The sequence below is a fragment of the Notolepis coatsorum genome (assembly GCF_963971535.1).
Source record: "Notolepis coatsorum genome assembly, chromosome: 7".
Taxonomy (NCBI): Eukaryota; Metazoa; Chordata; class Actinopteri; order Aulopiformes; family Paralepididae; genus Notolepis; species Notolepis coatsorum.
In genome coordinates this window covers 152,822,114-152,845,641 of record NC_140171.1, presented here as the reverse complement: position 1 = coordinate 152,845,641, position 23,528 = coordinate 152,822,114, and the positions used below count along the sequence as shown (strand labels likewise).

General features: G+C 42.4%; 1 protein-coding gene across 1 annotated transcript in view; it reads left to right on the top strand.

Moving 5' to 3' along the window:
- LOC311231814 (uncharacterized protein) overlaps window positions 1-23,528 on the top strand; it is a gene marked incomplete at its 3' end in the record, with an annotated part of 90,537 nt that overhangs the window by 57,878 nt on the left and 9,131 nt on the right. Inside the window, exon 6 of the mRNA XM_084318437.1 lies at window positions 17,613-18,002. Within this exon, the coding sequence (XP_084174563.1) occupies window positions 17,613-18,002 (390 nt within the window). The remainder of the gene's footprint in view (window positions 1-17,612; window positions 18,003-23,528) is intronic.

Here is a 23,528-nt window from a genome sequence, read left to right as displayed (position 1 = left end):
TACGTCACACTGCTTGCACCCGCCTCTGCTGTTCTTACCAATCGGCAAGCGCGTATTCGTTTTTTACTTCCGGGATGTCCGCCATTGATTTTGACGAGAGCTCACAACAAAGCTAATAACGTTAGCTGCCCGCCGGCCACGAGTGGACTACCAGTGCTTCACAGGAGTACTAAACGAGGCATAATGATTTTACTGCAACGAATGTTATAATAAAAGCCCTTTCTATACACTTGTCTGATTGAAAACTTTATTAACAGACCGCAGAATAGGCACAACTCAGCACGGGCTCTTTGAGCAAAGGAAGGAACTGAGATATGAATGAGTAATGCGCTTGCTATGGTCCGGTAAATACGCTGATGTTATTGAGCGTGTAACTATATAACGTTAATGCCACAAAACGAATGCCTTTGTTAATCATAAGTAGTACGTTTGATGCAGTAGCGTGTGTGTGGGGGCGGTTGACTGAAACTTTTTTCAAAGTTTGAACGTGTGGACCAGATTGACGCGACACAAATTGATGGATATTTATCGGCTACTGCCATCGGCACATTTGAGCTTATCGGCCGACAGGCCGATGGCAGTCAACAAGGCACTTATCGGCCGATACTGATACCCGACCGATATATCTGTGCACCCCTATTTAAAACCCTAATCATCGTTTCTGTGCATTTTTCATTATTCATTTTTTTACCATACCATACCCATTAACACATTGACGACCAAAGTCCCGCTGCGATTTATAGTCCAGAGCAGGGGTTCCAAACCTTTTTTCCCCCAGGGACCCCCAAACATCTCTGATGAAATTCCTGGACCCCCCTCCTAATAAAATACCATAAAATACTTTTTTTTGTCATTTTAATACTTTTTTTTGTCATTTTAATAACAAACTGCTTATAAACAGGCATATGCATCATAATTAGACCCACTATGCTTCTTTGACTTGTGCCTTCAATCTCATCTCAAATCTCAAATCTCATCTTGCACCATATGTATTTCAAAATTTTGGCCAATATTCAAATCCTGTATTCATCCTCTCAAATCAGGCCCTAATGGTGAACGGTTTGCATTTATGTTGAATGAAGTAAGAATCCACTGCAGTAAAAATATCCTCACCTCGAGTGGTGGTAGTAAGGTTGACTGACATGAGAATGTCCTGCTTCAGATCCTCATTTTCGATATATTGCACATAAACGATGAGCACAGCCTCGTCTGCGACAGTTGTAGTTTCATCAAGTTGTATGGCAAATGGACCCTTTCTAAGCTTTTCTGACAGCTGCTGCTCGCAATCACTTGACATCTTATCAATTCGGTCTTTCACTACATTGTTCGAGAGTGGCACTGATTTTAGTTTATCCGCCACCTGTGGGCCGCACAGTTTCTAAACCATTTTGATGCAGGCTGGTTTGATGAGCTGCTCGCCAATATTGTGCGGTTTCTTTGCTTTTGCAATTAAAAGCGAACACTCAAAGGAGGCTTCGGTAGCCTTCTGTAAATCTCTGCCACCCCTGCTCCACGCTACTCTAACATCAACAGGCTTGTTCGCCTTGAGAGACTGTTTTTTCCTCCGAAAAAAGTCAGGATCCTTCCCAACGGTTTCTGGGTGCTTAGACGCCTGATGTCTCTTCAGCTTGCTGGGCTTCAGGCTCGAGTTTGCCAACTTTTCTCCACAAATCACACACTCGGGTCGTTTGTCTGGTCCCTCAGTGAAGCCCATGGTGATGTAATTTTCGCGATTGCTGTAGGTCCTAACTTTTTTTGCAGATGAGCTGCCGTCATCTCCTTTTCGTTTGTCACACATTTTCGCCTCTGGCGGCTGACTGCAGACGAGCCGAGAAAGTTAACTAGCGTGCTAGGCTAGCTACAGAAAGTGATAGTCAACTGATTCGCGTTTTAGCGGCTACCCGGTAGCCTACTGTTAACGTTCAAAAATCATGTCTAGATGTTTATTTATTTATTTTAATTTTTTATTGTAGTGGAGAGACTATTCATGCTTCTGATGATAAAAATATGCTAATTAAATATTTCTCTGAAAAATAATAATAATAATAAAAAAAAAAAAAAAAAAAAAATCAAATCATCTGTGGTCTGGCGGACCCCAGGTTGGGAATCACTGGTCCAGAGGACCGAGCTTTGTCAACAAACCGATGTACTTTCTAACAGCTATATATATACTTTATAGTATTGCTATCTGTCCATTCTCTTTTTTTTTTATCAATTTTTTTTATTATTACTTACATGAAAACAAGACAACACAATAACCACAATAACAATACACAGAACTTCACAGGGAGATAATAGAAACAATAATAATACATAAATAACAAATTATAAAAAAAATTTAAAGGGGTACTATCTCATAAATGGCCTTTCCCAGTATTTAGCACCGTTTCCCGGCCGAGTGGCCATATATTAATAAAACGTATGTCTCTAATTCTAATAAAGGCGTATTCTTCCAAATCCTCTCACAACAATCACCCTCACCGACCTGAGTCATCTCAAAATGTGCATATCAGTGATGTCAGTGATTTCCCAGCTGCACAACAATGTGGCAGTTGCCACCGGGCCACACAGTGGTTGGAGCCCAGCCTCAAAACGGCTTAAGGTCTTGAGGTAGAAAACAAAAGACAAGACAGACAAGACATTTCCTCCTCCCCCTCCCACTAGACCGCCGGACTCCCCCGGACAAGCACCCCAACCCCGCTCAGCCGCACACAGCGGTTCTGACCTTTTCAGCTGCTGCGACCCACAGCTCAATCCCAGCCTGCCCCACCCCAATCACCCGCGCCGTGGATATCTCAAGATAAATCACATCCATTTATACGTGGATTGAATTAAGAGCATATAAAAGTCTGAGACAAACCCTCTGGAGGTCGTCCTGTCCACTATGAGCCTGAGGAAGGGGTGTGGGTGCAAAGCTTGAGCCCACGGCACGCCATGCGCCCTCAGCGCTGACCTTAGTTGAAGGTAAAGAAAGAAGGACTCGCCGGGAAGATCATAAAATTATTTTAAGTCCTGAAACGCTCGAAGGCCGTTCTTATCATAAATATCCTCCAGAGTATGAACTCCCCTCCTTTGCCATTGAGGAATACTAACCGGTTTGTACCCAACAAGTAGTTGCTGGTTATTAAAAATCGGAGAGTCCAGGTGCCATGGGCATTTAACCGCACACGACTTCTGTACATTACGCCATGTTTGGATCACGTGAGTTATGATCGGTCCATACCTTAGTCGGCATTTTGAAATAGGGATAGTGGAGTACACTACATCCTGCAATCTTAGCGGTGAGACTGCCGCCGCTTCTAAGGAGCGCCAATATACAGCATCTACAGGGTCTAGCCAGCACATCAGAGGTCTCAGTGAAAAGGACCAGAAATAAAGCTTAAAATCAGGGATTGCGAGGCCCCCATCTTGTTTCCTACGTTGAGTGGTAGCTCTTTTGATTCTCCGGCGTTTGTTATTCCAGATAAACTTAGATATCATCGATTGTACCTTGCGCCAGTGGTCTATTGGAGGGGGCAGGGGGAGCATTGAGCTAACAAAATGTATCCTAGGCAGGATGTTCATTTTGATTATGGAAGCCCAGGCTTGTAAGGAGTTAGGAAGGGACGACCATCTATCTAGATCCTGGTGTATTTTATCATAAGTACCCGTGAAGTTGTACTTAGTATTTTGACTTAGCGTGGGGAATATCTCTATGGCTAAGTATTTAAAATGTTCCACTATGGGGATATCAGCTGGCAGTCGCACCGCCTTGGCCAGCTCATTAAGAGGTAGGCAGGCTGATTTGTTCCAGTTAATCTTAAAGCCTGACAATTTACCAAAGTCGTCGATTATTCCCAGTAATTTTGTGGCCGACTGGCAGGGGTCATCCATAAAAATCAGTAGGTCATCTGCATAGAGAGCAATTTTGTGTGGTGTATTATTGACCATTATGGGGACGATAGGCCTGCCACGATAACACATTTTGCTGGGCGATTAATTGCCCCCGAAAATATCGCGATAAGCGATATTATTGCGACCGGTTAGAGAATTCTTTTTTGAACTTATTTTTATTTTTTTCAAAAGTTCTCAATTTTCTTTTAAAAATTCACAAATATAATGATAATAGCATAATAATGCAAGGACACCGTTTCAAAGTGCAATACACTTTTATTTAACATTGGAAGACATTTTAAATATCCTAAATAAATAAAACAACCGAAAACAATAAAATTGACTCTCAGCCTCTGTTCACAAAAATGCACTGTAATAAAAAACAAAAACAACATATAAAATGGACTCTCAGCAAAGATATTCATGGCAAAAATTGCACTTGAATAAAAAACACAACCAAAAGCAATAAATAAAATGGACTCTCAGCCTCTGTTAACAAAAATGCACTGTAATAAAAAACAATATATAACATGGACTCTGTCTCTGTTGGCAAAAATTGCACTTGAATAAAAAACACAACCAAAAACAATAAATAAAATGGACTCTCAGCCTCTGTTAACAAAAATGCACTGTAATAAAAAAAACAATATATAAAATGGACTCTGTCTCTGTTGGCAAAAATTGCACTTGAATAAAAAACACAACCAAAAACAATAAATAAAATGGACTCTCAGCCTCTGTTAACAAAAATGCACTGTAATAAAAAACAATATATAACATGGACTCTGTCTCTGTTGGCAAAAATTGCACTTGAATAAAAAACACAACCAAAAACAATAAATAAAATGGACTCTCAGCCTCTGTTAACAAATGCACTGTAATAAAAAAAACAATATATAAAATGGACTCTGTCTCTGTTGGCAAAAATTGCACTTGAATAAAAAACAACCAAAAACTATAAATAAAATGGACTCTCAGCCTCTGTTCACAAAAATGCACTGTAATAAAAAACAAAAACAACATATAAAATGGACTCTCAGCCTCTGTTAACAAAAATGCACCATAATAAAAAACAATATATAAAATGGACTCTGTCTCTGTTGGCAAAAATTGCACTTGAATAAAAAACACAACCAAAAACAATAAATAAAATGGACTCTCAGCCCCTGTTAACAAAAATGCACTGTAATAAAAAAAACAATATATAAAATGGACTCTGTCTCTGTTGGCAAAAATTGCACTTGAATAAAAAACACAACCAAAAACTATAAATAAAATGGACTCTCAGCCTCTGTTAACAAAAATGCACTGTAATAAAAAAACAATATATAAAATGGACTGTCTCTGTTGGCAAAAATTGCACTTGAATAAAAAACACAACCAAAAACAATAAATAAAATGGACTCTCAGCCTCTGTTAGCAAACATTGCACTTGAATAAAAAAAACACACAACCAAAAACAATAAATGCAATGGATAAATCAAGTCTCTGTAAAAATGTATTGCACAGTTTTCACTTAAATAAATATTACACATTAGGCACAGATGTAAGAGTCATACATTCCTTAACAGGGAACACTGCCAATCCAGTTACAGTAGGAGGACCTTTGTAAGAAAAAAAATAGTGCAGAATAACGACATAAAAATACTTGATATTAATCAAAGCAGCCAGATGCATCAACAGGCCATGTGCAAATCTGTAGCTACTTCAGTTTGGCAGATTTCTAGCAAGAAACACCAACATGTTGACGTTGTGTGGTTTAAGGCAGGATCTCTGAGGAGTAGCGATGTTGCCAGCTGTGCTAAACATTCTCTCTGAGCTGGTGCTTGTTGCACAAATGCACATGTATTTTTGTGCTAATTTGGCCATCAAAGGATACCTTCTTTGATTATCACGCCACCACATCAAGGGATCAGAAGATGCATCAAGTGCATCTTCTTGGAGAAACTTGGTCAGCTCTGCATCAGCCTGCACTCTTTTTGGAACTCCAGCCTGGGCCTGACCTGTTCTTCTGTTTTGAAGAAGGTCACTCAGCTTCTTCTTCTTGGCGGCTGCAGCAGGAGCTTCATCATTTCCTCCAGCAGCTGCAGCTCTGCAGCCCTCACCACTGGTACCTTCTCCACTTCCTTCTTTTAAGTCCAGTAGCTCTTGCACAAGTTGATGTTTGACATCATCCAATGCCTCTGCCTCCTCCATGCTGCCACGGTACCTTGGATCTAAGATGGTGGCCTTTCTCAGCAGGTCTTGGATTTCAGGTGAGCTGTATTTTCCAGTCAGGACCCTGCACATGTTTTCTTTGATAGTGGCTGTCAGTGCAGTGTCATCGGGGCCTGGAGAGAGAAGGTCACCTTTAATCAGTTCCAGCACAGGCTTAACTGAGGACACTGTGACATATTTTTCTCCTGAGAGGATGTCTGTCAAGTCAGCCACTGGTTTCATTGCTGCGTTGATGGACTCCAACACAGCAACATCCTGCCAGGTTGGGTTTAGGTGGCCATGTTTTCGGTCTTGAACCAGGACACTTCTTATGGCTGGGAGTTGCTCCAGCACCCTCTCTATCATCTTCTGCTTAGTGCCCCATCGTGTGGCAACATCCTGTGGGAAAGATAATATTGTTATTTTTCATTAGTTAGTCTATATCAACATTCTTAAACAAATACTACCTTTTACATTTCCATTATTTATCATTAATAATTTGTACATGTTATATTATTTTTATATTCTATATTCATATTTTTTTATTATATTGGCCAGTTCATACTTTTAAAAGAGACTACTACTAGTGTTGTGAAGGGCCAGATTAAAGTTGAGAATCTGCATTTATTGTTTATATACTTTGGATATTATTTATATATACACGGTATATCCCTTTACCTGCGTCCAAACCATAGTAATATTTCGCTCTCCTTATTGGATAGCGCCCTAGGCTCCAGGCAGTCTCGCACTCAGACAGGTGCAATGGGCGAGTTTCAGGCATGTCAGAACATGCCCGGAGACGGTGTATTGATACCAGACAAGAACTGAGGTTTGGTACTAGATTGTCACTTAAGTATATATGCTGGCGCAGGTGTGCCCAGCAGGAGTTCATTAGTTCATGCAGTTCGTCTAAAGCAGCAGTGTGACAAGTTCGGTAACATTGAAGTGAGCAACCGTGCGTTTAGAACATGTGCGAATAGAATAGTAAAAGTGTCAGAGTTTAGTGAAGTAACGTCAAGTTCGACCTAGTTTAATGTGAAGTATAGTGCACAGGAGAACCAGCGTCAAGATTGCCGAACCATTACTGGTTGGATTATATTGATTTGGAACGTGACCACCGGAGAAGAGCATCGTTGATTTCCACTATCGTTTGGGATTCAACCTCATGAGGATTACAACTCGGGCCTGCCTCGTGGACGGGGCTGGCTAGCTGTCATCAATGCTGTCGGGCATTTGGATTACAACTATTGCTTTTGCTGCTGATCGATTGGATTTACAAGGACTGGCTTCTGCACGTGAACCCCCTTTATTCCTCATTGAATCAGACTGAGTATCCGAGCATTCCTCTACCCTCCAGGCCTTACACCCCCGGAGGGAACCCATTGTCTCCAGTCGGTACTAGTGTTGCCCTATATAATTGCTACTATACAACAGGTGGTGTCAACTTAGACCATCGTAGGATTCCTGCTATTCTTAGTGACTTATGCTCTTGACTGACTTTACGTATATTCTTCGCCATACAAGCGCGACCCTAATTCTCATTCTGTAACCTAACGTTGCCTAATAATAATAAATTACCCTCCAATAGTATTTCTGTGTCAATGCCGTGTTCTTGTGGGTGTTCACCATCTATATTTGATGTACTGTCTGGCCAGTAATTAAAGTACATAACTAGCAGTGGTTTAATCTATCACAATCTTTAATACAGTCAGGGTTTTGTAACCCCTCAGTTAAACTAGGGTCTCGATTCTACTGGTTACACACACACACACACACACACACACACACACACACACACACACACACACACACACACATGCTCTCATGAAAGTACAGACAATACAAGCCACTATAAAGTTAGATTATATAATGTAAAATAAAAATAACTTTAAATATTTTGTGTTGCAAATTAAACTATCATTAAACATCACTCACCAGTACTAGACTGTGTTGGGGGAGATTATTCTCACTCTGTGCCTTCCTCAGTTCTCTCCTCTTCAGCCAGCTCATGTTGAATGTGTTGACCAGACTTCTACAGACACCCATGGCACGTGCTGTCCGATCTTTGTCACTGTCCAGACCATGGGACACAGCAAGGTGGAGGTTGTGGCCAAAGCAATTGAGCCATGCCCAGCCAAGGTCCCTTATTGCAGCCATAATGTTAGGACCATTGTCTGTAGTCATGCAGGCTAGCTTGTGTTCATCCAGTCCCCATTCTGCTAAAGCAGACTTAAGGTTTTCTCCAAGGTTGTCAGCAGTGTGGTTTTCTGGGACATATCTGGTCTCTAAACACTTGGAGTGAAGGGTCCAGTCAGCACTTATGTAGTGAATGGTCAAGCTCATATAGGGGGTCATATTTGAGCTTGACCACATATCTGTAGTGGCAGAGTAAAAAGAGATGTCTTTGACCTCCTTTAATATTGCGTCTTTCACGCTGTTGTAGAGTTGTGGAATTGCTGTTTGTGACACGTATGTTCTCCCTGGCAGTTCGTACTGGCTGTCAAACGTTTGCAGCATTCGTCGAAATACCGACTTGTCCACAGTGTTAAATGGCTGCATGTCTTTAGCGATGAAGCTAATTACACTCTCCGTGAGCGCGCACCATTTTGCGCTGTCCCGTTTATATTTACTTTGTTGGCCAAACGCACCAGTGAGTGTCGACTGTCTGGAAGAAGAGGGAGCTGTTTTGTTCCCCAGCTGGGCATACTGGAGGGGGTGGTTGTGCTTGAGATGCAGATGCAAGTTTGTCGTGTTAGCCCGTTTAGTTGCTACTTTTTTTAAACAAATTCGACATACCGGCTCGTTGACGTTACAAGGTTCACCTCGCTCATTTGCTTTGAATCCAAAATGTTCCCACACTGCGGCTGTAGCATTTGGCTTTGCAACCAATTCCATTGTTTTCCCTCTCCAAATCTCCACTCGCGTTTGTTTACTGTGGCTGAGCCAGATGTTGTAGCGTGCGCTACACGTTGTTGTTGTCTGTCTGAGCACATCACAGCCAACCTCTGTAATGCCAGCGGCCCCGGCGCCCCGCCTCCTCACACAGAGAAGAGGTACTGGTTCCGCCTCATTAAAACAAACGCGCAAATAGCAATTAATCGCGCCCGTCAAAATCATTGCATCCTTTTTAATTATCGCGGCAATTAATCGATTTATTGCTTATCGCGGCAGGCCTAGGGGATGATATCCTCCGATTGCCTAATAAATTGGGCCAATGGTTCGAGGGAAAGCGCGAATAGTCCTGGGCTCAGAGGACAACCCTGTCTAGAAGATCTGGAGACTGGGAAAAGTGTGGAACAGTTTTTGCCTGTCAGTATCATCGCCGACGGCGAGGCATACAGGACTTTAATCATATGAATAAAATTCTTTCCAAGACCCATAACCTCAAGTACCTTCCACAGGTATGACCATTCTAGTCTGTCAAACGCCTTCATGGCATCCAAGGACAGAACTGTTGACGGAGCTGTATTGTCTTTACTGTTATCGACTACATGCAACAGCCTCCTAAGATTATCTGCAGCCAGGCGCCCCGGGATAAAACCAGTTTGATCGCAGTGTACCAATACCGTCATAAACCTCTGCAGGCGGCGGGCCAGTACCTTGGCAAACACTTTTAGATCGGCCCGAGAAGACTCAAGGGCCTATAGCTACCACAGTCATTGGGATCTTTATCCTTCTTGAGAAGTAAAGAAATCAATGCCATGTTGACATCTCTTGAGAACTCCCCTTGTTTGATAGCGTAATTGATCATATCGAGCATCAATGGACCCAATTGGTCCCAGAAAGCTAAATATACCTCGGGTGGAATTCCATCCCAGCCTGGTGCCTTACCCCTTTGCATTTCAGCAATCGTCTCCCTAAGTTCCATAAGAGTGATCGGTTTCCCCAGTTCCTTAGCCTCTTCCTCAGAAATGTGGGGTATCTCAAGCCCGCCAATGAACGATTCAAATTTAGAATTATCGAAATTAACCTCTGAGCTATATAACTGTGAGTCTTTAAAGTGTCGTTGATCTTTTTCGAATCAGTAGTGACTGTTCCCTGTCGCGTCTTGATCGAAGGGATATCCGAGAAATGATCATTCGAGCGTATTTTCATTGCCAATAAATGGCTAGGCCTGGAACCGTGAAAGTAGTAATTTTGCCTTGTCCTATGTATCAAGAACTCAGACTGTTGTTTAAGTATGGCGTTTATTTCTTTCTTGACTATCTTGCGTTGTGTGTTTAGTCGTTCATTATAGTTAGTTTGCAAAGATGCGTATAGGTCCGCGTATAATGTTTCCAGTCCTTCTAGTTTTTTTGACCAGGATTTACGCAAATTGGAGGCGAAAAGTGTGACATGACCCCTGATAAATCCCTTCAATGCGTTCCACAGGACCCTAGGGTCTTCGACTGTGCCGACGTTGATCTGCAAGAATTCAACTAGTTTACTCCTGAACTCAGTACGCCCACGCCCACAGACAGTGAAAAGATTTTTTTTTACAATCACCCTCAATGATACTGCAGTGGAGCGATGGCGCCCCTAAGCGGATCTGGCCGGTATTGCATGTTTCGAAAATCAAATATGTGGGTAATTCCTGCAAGTCGATCGCGGACCTAATAAGCGTTATAAATATGGAATAAAACAATAACAACTCGCCACGAGTTAACTCGTGGGTCTGGTCCACTACACATGGCACCGAATCACGAGTTAACTCGTGCTCGGGCGGCAAAGTGTTAACAGTCTCTATAAGTCCAGTCTGTGTAGCGCTCTCACCAGCCTACCACTGGACGTCCTGTACTCTGGCGCCGGTGGAGGGTCCTCCGCAGGCTGGTACAGGCTGCTCCGCCTGAACGGCCTGACTTCTTGGGTGATAGTGTCACTGTCCGTGTTACTGTCCATCCCTTCGCTGGGCGGACTGCTGTGTCGCTCCTCAGGTGGGCTGCTGTGCTGAACGCTGTGTTGCTCTGGGCAGCGTCAGGTCCACCGTCGCAGGTCCGCCCGGTTCCGCCGGTAGAATGTCCCCTCGACATCCACCAAGTACGATCTGGGGGCCACCGGTTGCAGGCACACTCCTCTCCTCCACTTGCCCATCCCTTCTCCAGGCAGGGGCTTCATTCTTATGTCCTGGCCGATACACAGCTCAGGCAGATCTCTGGCCGACTTGTCATAAACAAGCTTGGCCGTTTGATGCTTAACCCGCAGCTTCTCAGGAACCCCAGTGACCACGCTGGGGCCCAGGAGTGTGTCAGCGACCAGACTGGGGTCTTCAGTCTCCGGGACATCAGTCTCTGCACTGGGCTGCTAAGCGTGCCCTCTGTGGGCATGTTCCTCCACTGCAAGATAGCTAACCATGGGTCGTTACCTGCACTAGCTGCCTTCTTGAACAGGTTTTTCACTATCTTCACCGCAGATTCAGCCTTTCCATTAGACCTTGGGTGCCTGGGTGAGTACATGACATGGTCGAAATCCCATTCCTTTGCAAACTTTCAAAAATGTTCACAGTTGAACTGAGAACCACAGTCTATCACCCGGTCAGGCTGCCCGTGGCGTGCAAATTGGGCCTTACACCTTAACACCGTGGTGTCTGCTGAGAGGTCAGGGAGTAGCTCTATTTCCCAGAAATCCGAATAATGATCAACCATGAGTAGGAAGTCTTTGCCTGCTTGTCTGAACAAATCCATACTGACAATCTGCCATGGCCGTGTTGGGAGTGCATGTGACATCATTGTCTCCTGCTGCTGCTCATGAGAATATTCATTACATGCTGAACATTGGCTCACGTAATCGTTGATTTCACCCTGCATGTTGGGCCAGTACAGCGTGTCTCTGGCCTGTCTGTAGCAGGCATCTCCTCCTACATGGCTGGCGTGTATGCGTTTCAACATTTCTGTCCGTAACGTTTTCGGCACTATGACTCGCTGGCTTTTGAAGAGCACCCCATCTTGTGCGCTGATCTCGTCCCTGATTGACCAATACTCTCTGATCGCCAGCGGAGTCTCCTCCCGGTGATCTGGCCATCCCCGGAGCACTGCCGCTTTCAGCAACTGAAGGGTTTCATCTCCCCAGTGTGTTGCCTGATCTGATTCAGCCGCTGGCTGGTGACATTCAGATAATCAGCCTGATTAATCTGTTCAGTGTCCTCTTGTGCTCTCTGCAGGCTGTAGACTGTGTGTTTCATGTATCTCGTGTCAGTCCTCTGTGGTGGAGCTGTGGCCCTGCTCAATGTGTCACTGATGTGCATGTCCGGGCCTGGCTTCTATGTGACCTTGAGGTTGTAGTTCTGTAGCGTGAGCAGCATGCTCTGGAGCCGTTTGGGTGCAGTGAGGAGGGCTTTGTTGAATATTGAGATGAGTGACTTGTGGTCCATTTCCGCCATGATCTCCCCCCGTCCATACAGATAATAGTGAAAGCGTTGGCACGCAAACACAATACTCAGACACTCTTTCTCGATCTGCGCATAGTTCTGTTCTGTCTGAGTCAGTGCCTGTGATGCGTACCCTACATGGCTGACCCTCCTGGAACAGACAGCAGCCAAGTCCTTTCTGACTTGCATCACTCTGGATGGTGACCGGCTTGGTCACATGGTAATATTTCAGGATCGGGCTGCTTGATCTCCTCGACCGCCGCCCCATGTTTGGGTAGCCAGTGCCATGGGACGGCCTTGTCCAACAGCCTCCTCAGTGGCTCGCATATCTCAGAGAGGCGGGGCATGAACCTTGCGAGGTATGTCACAAACCCAATGAACCGCTGCACCGCCTTGGCGTCCGTGGGGTGTGGCATGTTTTGGACCGCCCTGATCTTCTCTGGGTCGGCCCTGAGCCCCTCTGCTGACAGGATGTGCCCATGAAACTTGACTTCTCTGAGCCTGAACTGCAGTTTCTTTAAACTTAGCCTCAACCTAACCTCTCTGCACCTCTCCATGAGTGCTATCAGTTTAGTGTCATGGTCCTGTATAGCCCCTCTTCTGTCTCCCCACAGCCAACTATCAATATATCGTCTGCGATGGGCTCTACCCCACTGAGCCCTGCTAAAAGCTCATGCTGCTTTCGCTGGTATATCTCTGGGGCCACAGACACCCCAAATGGCAGCTTTAACCAGCGCTTCCTGCCCCAAGGTGTCCAAAATGTGGTGGTGTAACTACTTTCCTCGTCTAGTCTGCACTGTAGCAAAGCATCACGTGCATCCACAAGAGTGAAAATACAAGCCCTGGGCAGCTTGTATAGCACATCCTCAAGCGTCGGCATTAAGTAGTGAGATCTCCTTAAAGCCATATTTAATTAATTACTTTGGGTCTATACATATCCTCAGCTTCTCTGGCCGTCTGACAATCACCATATTGCTGATCCATTCTGTTGGCTCTGACACTGAAACCGAGTGGCCATCTTTCTCGTATTTATCTAATTGCCCCTGGAACATTACGTGGAGCAGCTTGCACTGGGGCTACATTACTGTCTAACTCAAAATGAACTTCACCTGTGACTGATTCCACAGGGGCATTGAAAACCTCATTGTCCGTACAGACAAGTTGCTGCCTGGTTAGTGGGACTGAGCTGCTATGTCCTACCATCAACAGCTCCTCAGGGATGGTGAAGCGCATCAAACCTAGGCGCTAACTGGTTTCACCTGACAAAAGGGCTCTATGTCTGCTTCTTACTACCTCGAAGGTCAGCTTGTGTGTCTTCCCTCTCACTTAATAAAATGTTCAATCAATCTGCATGGTGATTGATTGAATGAAGATTTTATTAACAGATTGCAGAATGGGTAGAATACAGTACGGCTCAATACACACAATTGTTAAGGGGATGCAGACCAGAGAAAGACTTTCGTCTTGTTTACATCAGGGTCCCCCATTTTCAGTTCAACCAACACAATCGGCCGATACAGATACCGATATTTGTGGCAATAAAAATGTTATATACTTTTCTTTTTCTTTTTTTTTAATGAAACTACTGTATATTTGTATGTCTCTAAATGTTTTGATGAATTGAAAATGGAGGACCCTTATCAGGGCTCTACAGTGTGACCATATTGCTCGCATATGCCCCTAAAAATCTGTGTGCGAACCTGAAAAATATATTACGCGCACGGTGTGCGAGTGCAGATTACAGCCTCATTCGTTCTTTTTATTTCTCCGCTGAGAATCGTTAAAAAACGACAAGTCCCACATTGCACTCAAGCCAACGGTCCAATCACAGTAGAGTGACGTGACTGGTTTCATGGGAAATAAAGCAACTGACCAATCGGAAGCTCTCATTTTGCTTGTTTACGTCCTGAAACTCTGCCATTGCGATCAGGGCTCTGATTGCGATATGCGAGCATTTTCTGAGACACTAATTATTATAGTCTTACCAATAGCAATAGATTTTAGAACACCTAGATTTATCGATAGCAATAATAATATAACGTTAATGCAACTAAACGAATGCCTTGCTTTGTTAATCATAACATTGATGCAGTAGCGTATGTCCTTGTGTTGGCTGTAACGGACATGACAATAACATAACGTGTACACATTAAAATTGCGATAATCAATTCTAACATTTTCAAATCGATGCAGTTGAATTTTCCCCTTAGGATCGATGCATTGTTACACCCCTACACCAAAGTCACTGGCCCACTGTGTATCTGTGTGTATAATAACTTGGCTAGCATTATCAACAGCAGAGATGGGCAATAGGGTCCAGCTGCAGCGCCGGACGGCCGGAGTGCAAGCGGTCTGACGTAATTGGCAGACTCTACTGTCAATCAATGGTCTACCTGACACGCAAACTCAAACAATGTTTCTGTACTGGAGGTGTACAGTATTTCAATAGGCAACCCTGAAAGGATTATTTTTCTAGAAGAGCAACACTAGCCAAAACATAGGCATTGTATGCATAAAAGGGGCAAAAGCTAAAGTTAAGTGACTGTTACTTTTGTAGCAGTAGTTTGATTTGATAGTTTATTTGATAGGGACAGCACATGTTAATGAACATCAAGTACAAAATACAAAATGTAAACATGCATGGTTGTAGCAAGAGCTAATTTACACACATGCACGCACAGTACAAATATACATTTATTAAAAAAAAAAAAAACTGTTACTTGAAATATTTTCACTGTGCTCCTAAATATTTTTGGGTGCTCCTAAATTTCTTTGTGTGCTCCTAAATTTTTTCATTTAGGAGCACATGTGCTCCTTGGGAAAAAGGTTAGCGTAGAGCCCTGCTTATGTAAAAAAGCCGAAAGTCTTTTTCTGGTCTTCATTCTCCAGTCCACTGAGCTGTACTGTATTGTACCCATTCTGCAATATGTTAATAAAGTTTTCAATTAATCAATCAGACGAATGTATAGAAAAGCTTTTATTATAACCATATAACAAAAAATTATATTATTGTTTATGAAAATGTTAGCCCTATGCTTGACTATTATTTTAGGCATGGCAACAAATTACATAATAATAAAATGAATAAATAAAATATTAAATAAATAAATAGGCTACACGTCTCTTTTTGTGTTACAAATTCTGCTCACCGATATGAACATAGGCCTCTTTACTTACTTAAAAAAAGGAAACATCAAGAAATATGTTTATGGTATTAATTCCACCATGCCATGTGTGTTTTTATTTTATAATGCCCATGAGTCATGATTATTGCTGAAGTCTGAGTCATACAATACTCACTGGCTTTCATAACAGACTAACTTGTCTTGCTCAAGACTTGTTTATTAGTTTAAGAGAGCACTATCTCTCAACCAAAGCAATGCATGTAGATGGCAACAGAACTATTTTGATTGACAGTTGATTCTGCCAATTACGTCACACCGCTTGCACCGGCCTCTGCTGTTCTTACCACCAATCGGCAAGCGCTTATTCGTTTTTTACTTCCGGGAAGTCCGCCATTGATCTGAACCACAACAAACCTACCAGCGCTAATAACTTTAGCTCCCCGTGGCCCACGAGTAGACTACCAGCGCTCCGCAGGAGTACTAAACGAGGCATAATGATTTTACTGCAAGGAATGTTATAATAAAAGATTTTCTATACATTTGTCTGATTGAAAACTTTATTAACAGATTGCAGAATGGGTACAATTCAGTACGGGCTGTCTGAGCAAAGGAAGGAAGTGAGAGATATGAATGAGTAATGCTTGCTATGGTCGGGTAAATACGCTGATGTTATTGAATGTGTAACTATATAACGTTAATGCCACAAAATGAATGCCTTTGTTAATCATAAGTAGTAACTTTGATGCAGTAGCTTGTGTGGGCAGGTCGCTTGACTGAAACTTTTTTCAAAGTTTGAACGTGTGGACCAGATCGACGCGACACAAATTGACGGATATTTATCGGCTACTGCCATCAGCACATTTGAGCTTATCGGCCGATAGGCCGATGGCAGTCAACAAGGCACTTATGGGCCGATACCGATACCTGACCGGTATATCGGTGCACCCCTAGATTTAGCCACGTGGAGAAGGAGGTGCTATGTGTGCCCTTAAGTGTTCAGTGCTGCTTGGCCCCAATACATTTGATTCCCTGTTTATAATATATATTGTAATATAATTTGTGGAACCAAATAAAGTATTCAAATGTGTGTGTGTGTATATCTCCCATATTTGGTCTTCTGAAAGACCAGATGACATTAGAGGAGTTTGATAGTATTTACTGAGGATTGCCAGATAATGTTGATATTTAAACGTAAAGAAAATTATAATACAAAATAAATGTACATGATCATGCAACATACACTTTTTTTTTGTAGGAACGGTTTGGGAGAGGGAGGTAGGGAGGGGTTTTAGATTGTGTGTTGTGAAGTTTAGACTTCAGAGAGTGAAGTTTAGACTTCCGAGAGAGAGAGTAAAGTACAGAAAAAAGGTACTGTTGGGTACCGGTATCGATTCCCAGGTAAAAAGAAACATTTCGGGCTGCTAAAAAAAAATTTAATTGCAATATCTGTCAGGAAAATCGCAATTAGATTATTTCCCAAAATCGTGCAGCCCTAATCCTCAGTGGACCTGTTCTGACGGTACGCAAACTACAAAGGGTCCAGTGTGTCTGGGATGGTCTCTTTGATGTGTGACATGACTATACTCTTGAAACACTTCATCACTATTGGGGTGAGTGCAATGGGACGAGTGGTGGTCTTGAAGCAGGTGGGCACAATAGCTTGTGCTAGTGACAAGTTGTATATGTCAGCAAGTATGTCAGCCAGCTCTGATGAACAGACCCTGAGGGCACGGCCGGATGTTGTCTGGGCCGGCTGCCTTCCGTGGGTTTGTTCTGCTCAGAACCGTTCTGCTCAGAACCGTTCTGCTCAGAACCGTACGTACCTCTGCTGTTGTCACAGTGAGTGGTGAGTCCTGCGTGCGCTCCGTGGTCAAAACCCCTCTCTGTTGGTTGGTGTTGGGGACTTCAAAGTGGCTGTTGAGTCTAGAACTGTAGACGACTCTGGACTACGCTGTGTTCTTAAACTATAAAACCCAGCTACATACCATTATAAACCTCTTGCATGGAAATTAAGCTGAATAAAATCACCAAATCTCCTTCCTCTGACACTCTTCTCCATCACTATCTCCATCCAGATAGCTGTCCTGTCAGGCCTGGGATGAAACAAAGAGGCTTGGATGGAAGAAAAGGTCTCTGCTGTGACCAGTGTGGAAAAAGCTTCAGTTCAAAGATGAATCTCAATAAACACCAGCGCATTCACACAGGAGAGAAGCCCTACTCCTGTGACCAGTGTGGAACGAGCTGTAGTCATCTGAAAAGACATCAGAGAATTCACACAGGAGAGAAGCCCTACTCCTGTGACCAGTGTGGACAGGGCTTTACTCTGCAACAGAATCTGAAAACACACCAGAGAATTCACACAGGAGAGAAGCCCTACTCCTGTGGCCAGTGTGAGAAGAGCTTTAGTCAACAGTCTAGTCTGAAAAGTCATCAGAGAATTCACACAGGAGAGAAGCCCTACTCCTGTGACCAGTGTGGACAGGGCTTTACTCTACAACTGTATCTGAAAACACACCAGAGAATTCACACAGGAGAGAAGCCCTACTCCTGTGGCCAGTGTGGAAAGAGCTTTAGTCAACTGTCTAATCTGAAAAGACATCAGAGAATTCACACAGGAGAGAAGCCCTACTCCTGTGACCAGTGTGGACAGGGCTTTACTCTGCAACAGAATCTGAAAACACACCAGAGAATTCACTCAGGAGAGAAGCCCTACTCCTGTGGCCAGTGTGAGAAGAGCTTTAATCAACTGTCTAGTCTGAAAGTACACCAGAGAATTCACACAGGAGAGAAGCCTTACTTCTGTGACCAGTGTGAGAAGAGCTTTAGTCTACTGTCTCGTCTGAAATTACATCAGAGAATTCACACAGGAGAGAAGCCTTACTTCTGTGACCAGTGTGAGAAGAGCTTTAGTCATCAACATTATCTGCAATCACACCAGAGAATTCACACAGGAGAAAAGCCCTACTTCTGTGACCAGTGTGGGATGAGCTTTAGACATCAGAGTAGTCTGCAATCACACCAGATAATTCACACAGGACAAAAGCCCTACTTCTGTGACCAGTGTGGGAAGAGCTATAGTCAACTGTCTAGTCTGCAATCACACCAGAGAATTCACACAGGACAAAAGCCCTACTTCTGTGACCAGTGTGGGAAGAGCTTTAGACAACTGTCTACTCTGAAATCACACCAGATGATTCACACAGGACAAAAGCCCTACTTCTGTCACCAGTGTGAGACGAGCTTTAGTCGACTGTCTCATCTGAAATCACACCAGATAATTCACACAGGAGAGAAGCCACATCATTGTGGTTTGTGTGATAAGAGATTCAGTACATTAGCATATTTCAGAAAACATGAGAAGATTCACCTGGGAGAGAAGATTCAGGGAAATGTCAAACCTGTCAATTGACCTGCACACGATTAGGAGATAAACTACTGCTGTGACCAGTATTAGAAGAGTTACACTCATGATGATGCTCCTGAAATGATATCAACGTCATTCACACAGGAGAGAAACAATACCACTGTTGGGAAAACTTCACATGAAAAATAGGTACCATTTTAACTAATGTAGCAGGAATGTAAAACCATCCAAACTGATAATACACAACACACAGGGAAGAAGGTCTACTATTGTGACAAGTGTGGGAAACGCTTCAGTACGTCATTACAGCTATCAGTCCATCAACAATCATAACAATAATAGTGGTAGTAATATTTGGCCATTCTTTTGAAATGAAAAACTACTACCAAGAGCTTTTGACCTGCACAGAAGCCTCTGTGAGAGAGAAGCAGTACTAGCATAGACACAGTTTTCATTGACAACAGTTGTATTTCTGTCACTCTGAGGAGTGAGACAGACGGTGTGGATGTTCCTGGGACAATATGTCATGGTATAAGAGTGAACACACATTTATTTAACCTTTATTTTACCAGTCAGTCACTTGAGATCAATGATGTCTTTTTCGAGCAAGACCTGGGCCCTGTTCCCCGTACCTGGTTCAACTAAGTCGATCAAGATGTCATTATCCAGATTCAGTTAACCCGATGTTTGAAGCCGGGATTTTCCTGTTCCTCGAAGGTGGATTCAGTCTCGTTAACTCAAGCCAGACTTGAGACCCAGGATAAGTGCGCGCGGCCGCTCCAGTTGAAAAGCCAGCGCGTATCGATAGCAGAGATCCTGATTCTCTAGCGGCATTGATTGATTAATTGATTTAGAACTTTATTAACATATTGCAGTACGGCTCAATCGCCTCGCCGACAAGTTAAATGCGTTATCTATAGGCTAATTTTAAGTCCCTCATTACCTCAATCAATCAGATTATATTTCTTTAAACTTGCCTGCTGGATTGAATAATCAAATGAGATCTTGCTAGCGAAAATAATTAGTTAAACTGTTATACAGAATAACGATACGGCTCTCTTCCCATTGATTGATGTATGGTCGATCTTTTACTTATCTCCACTGTGGTGTAACGGGTTCTTCTTTTGACTTTCACGCAGACGACCGGGGTTCGAAACCCAGTCTTTTCCTTCTTTTTGCGATGTAGGAATAATTCAATTTGGTGCACGTTGAGAGCTATATAAAGAATGACATCCTCAATGCATGTAGATTTATAATATTTTAACTTAAAACTAGGCTACTTTGGCGTATAATCATTAATATTATATTCCAAAAAATTATATTGGAAACACGGGGTTTCGAACACCGGTCGCTGGGTTGCCAGGATTGAGCACTACCGCTGCGCCACTGTGCCAGATGGGATAAATTCATTGTTTATACATTAATGAACGAGAGACCCGTGTTTAGAATATTCTTTATTTTGAATGAAGTTTTATCTCTTTATCCTCATTCATTAATGTGACGTCAACGGCTCATTCAATTTCTCAAATCCGTCAAACAGCGCATCTCATCAGACATCTTAATCCCAGTTACAATTAAAATAACCACATAATGTGTACATCGCACCGAGCGAGCGCCACGGTATATATAACGTGCATTATTTAGGACAAAGTGAATTTAGTATCAGCATTTTGGGTCTATTTTACATTTCAAAAGCCCCCTCTGGAAGAATGGAGCACAAAAACGTAATTCAGAATGGTATAATGCAGATCGTAGACTGTGGGAATAATTTCAGGAAACGGGCTGTCACTTCTTTGCGGGGGCGTGGCCATGGTTCATCCGGCTAACTTGAACTTAAACCCTGCTTTCGACCAGGCTCAAACTTTTGGATCTGTTGTCATGGTGATTTGGACAATCCAGATTCGGGGAACCGGAAAGTCCGGCTTAAGTCAGACTTCACCGAAAGTTATCCGGCTAACTCAGTTATCCAGGTACGGGGAACGGGGCCCTGGGCAAAATGGCAGCAAAACAAAAACAAACATGCAATACACAAACACAGACAGAGACATAAAAGGCAACGTGGGGGAAGGGGATGCATTTGAGCTGCAGCAAACTAGATTGAATGGGATTGGGGGGAGATTGGAGGGTAGGGTAAAAAGGTAGAAAGAGGAAGGAAGGTGAGGCTTTGCAGGAGGTTGCTGGGGAGAGAAGGTCAAGTAAATATAAAATATAACACCACATTGTTCTGGTGTTTTAATACTGGGATCATAGGAACTTTCTGACATCGGTATGGGATGACCAGCCAAAAGCCAAGATGGTTAACAAACACTTTGTACACACTGGAGGGAGAAACTGCTTCTCGTATGGATTTTTATATTTTAATGTGGATACTTGTGATTTTTTTTCTCTAGTGTCACATATTGTGAACGTTCCTAGTACTACACAATAATAAGTGTTTATTTTAGAGTAATGTTCCATGTATTGTCTTCATTGGTATTATTTTAAAGGAATGGATGTTCCTTTATATGAATTTATCATATTTAGTGGTTTTTCTACCATCTAACTGCTTGTGGGTTTATGGGAATTGCAGAGCAACCTGTTGCACAAGTAACTAACTATTTTGTCATTGTGTGTATATTGACAGTAATGGCTGTACTATTGATGAAACTATCAAAACGTTATAGGGTTGGAATCAATTCACTTTAAATTCAATCAATTAAAAATGAAAACAAGTTGTTTACTTTATGATGATAGAACATCCATTCACATTTACTTGTCATTAGGTTGGATAGTAAAACCTTTTCATGATGGAACTTGTACAATATTTAAAATAAAATCTACATCTTGAATAAAAAAAGTTAATTGATCCAAACTTTGAAACATTCTCATTAGAATGTATGATATGCTAATAATATGGGGCGACATTGGCTCGGGAGGTAGAGCAGTCTGGTAATCCGGAGGTTCCAGGTTCGATTCCCACTCCTCCCAGGCAGCGTGTCGAAGTGTCCTTGAGCAAGACACTTAACCCCTAATTACTCCCGATGAGCAGGTTGGCACCTTGCATGGTTGCCTCCGCCATCGGTGTGTGAATGGGTAAAAATGTGAGGAACAAATTGTAAAGCGATTTGGATAAAAGCGCTATATAAATGCAACCATTTACCATTTAATAATATGGATGAATTGTAAGCATCAAGATAAGTGGCATGGTGTGAATTGATCTCTTAGAAGTAACTAACTCAGAAGTATGAAAATTAAATATTACATTTTTAACCTACTTTGTATGATGCTTCATCTAAGTGCAACCAGTGTTAATTTTGTTGACTAAATTGATGAAGAAAGATGTTCGTCAACAAAGGTTTTTTCATGACGACAACGAGACGTCACGTTATTGAATACCATGTGACGCTAACGAGACTAAATAGTTTATTAAATATCGTTGACCACAACTGACGACACAAATGTAATTTACAAAAACCAGGACGAAATTTCTCTTCATGTATGTTGATATTGTTGACTAAAACAAGACGAGACAAACTAATTATAACTTTTCTTAATGCCATCGTCCCGACAGAACAGTGTGCCGGCTGACGGGAGCTCTGTGTTATTAGCATTAGCTGGAGCTATTTGAAAAGCTAGTTTTAGCTGAACGTTACCTTGGCTAAAGTTGGGACTATTGTTTATAAGTGACGTCATATGGTATCGGAGCGCAGAATTAGAGCGTACTCACCGATACCAGCATTTTAGGCAGTATCGGAGGCATTTCCGATACTGGTATCGGTATCGGAACAACTCTAGTCTACACCAACATATACTGTAGGTGCAACAATACATTGGACCATGTCTACACCAACATATACTGTAGGAGCAACAATACATTGGACCATGTCTACACCAACATATACTGTAGGTGCAACAATACATTGGACCATGTCTACACCAACATATACTGTAGGAGCAACAATACATTGGACCATGTCTACACCAACATATACTGTAGGAGCAACAATACATTGGACCATGTCTACACCAACATATACTTCCTGTGTATCACTTGTGCCGCCGACTCAGATTCCCCTACGTTAAAAAATAAATACGCAATTTAAATCAGAAAATGTTCCATGTTGACTATTTCTGACTTCTGACAAGTTTTTTTCCACTAACTAAAAATAGACAAAAATGTCATCCGTTTTTGTCGACTAAATCTAGACTAAAACAAAAAAGACAAAATTTAGACAAAAACTGACTAAGACTAAAATGCTCAGACATTTAGTTGACTAAAACTGACTAGACGAAAAATAAATGAAGATGACTAAATATGATGAAAACGAAAAAGGAGCACTTGACACATGACTAAGACTAAAACTAAAATGAAAATAGCTGCCAAAATTAACACGGAGTGCAACAATGATCATTTAAAAAAAATCTGTTGCAGCGTATCTTGGAACTGTTCAACTGTACAAGCACACCCTTCCCATTATGTCTTTTTTTCTTCTTTTTTTGTAATGCACATGTGAATGCATTTTCTTAATTTTTTTAATGTTCTGGCACCATATTTTGGCTAAATATGCCTTGTTTTATAAATGTGTATACAAACAATTCTGTTGCTTTTGTTGACATTCATTTCATTGATAACATAGTGCTGTAATTT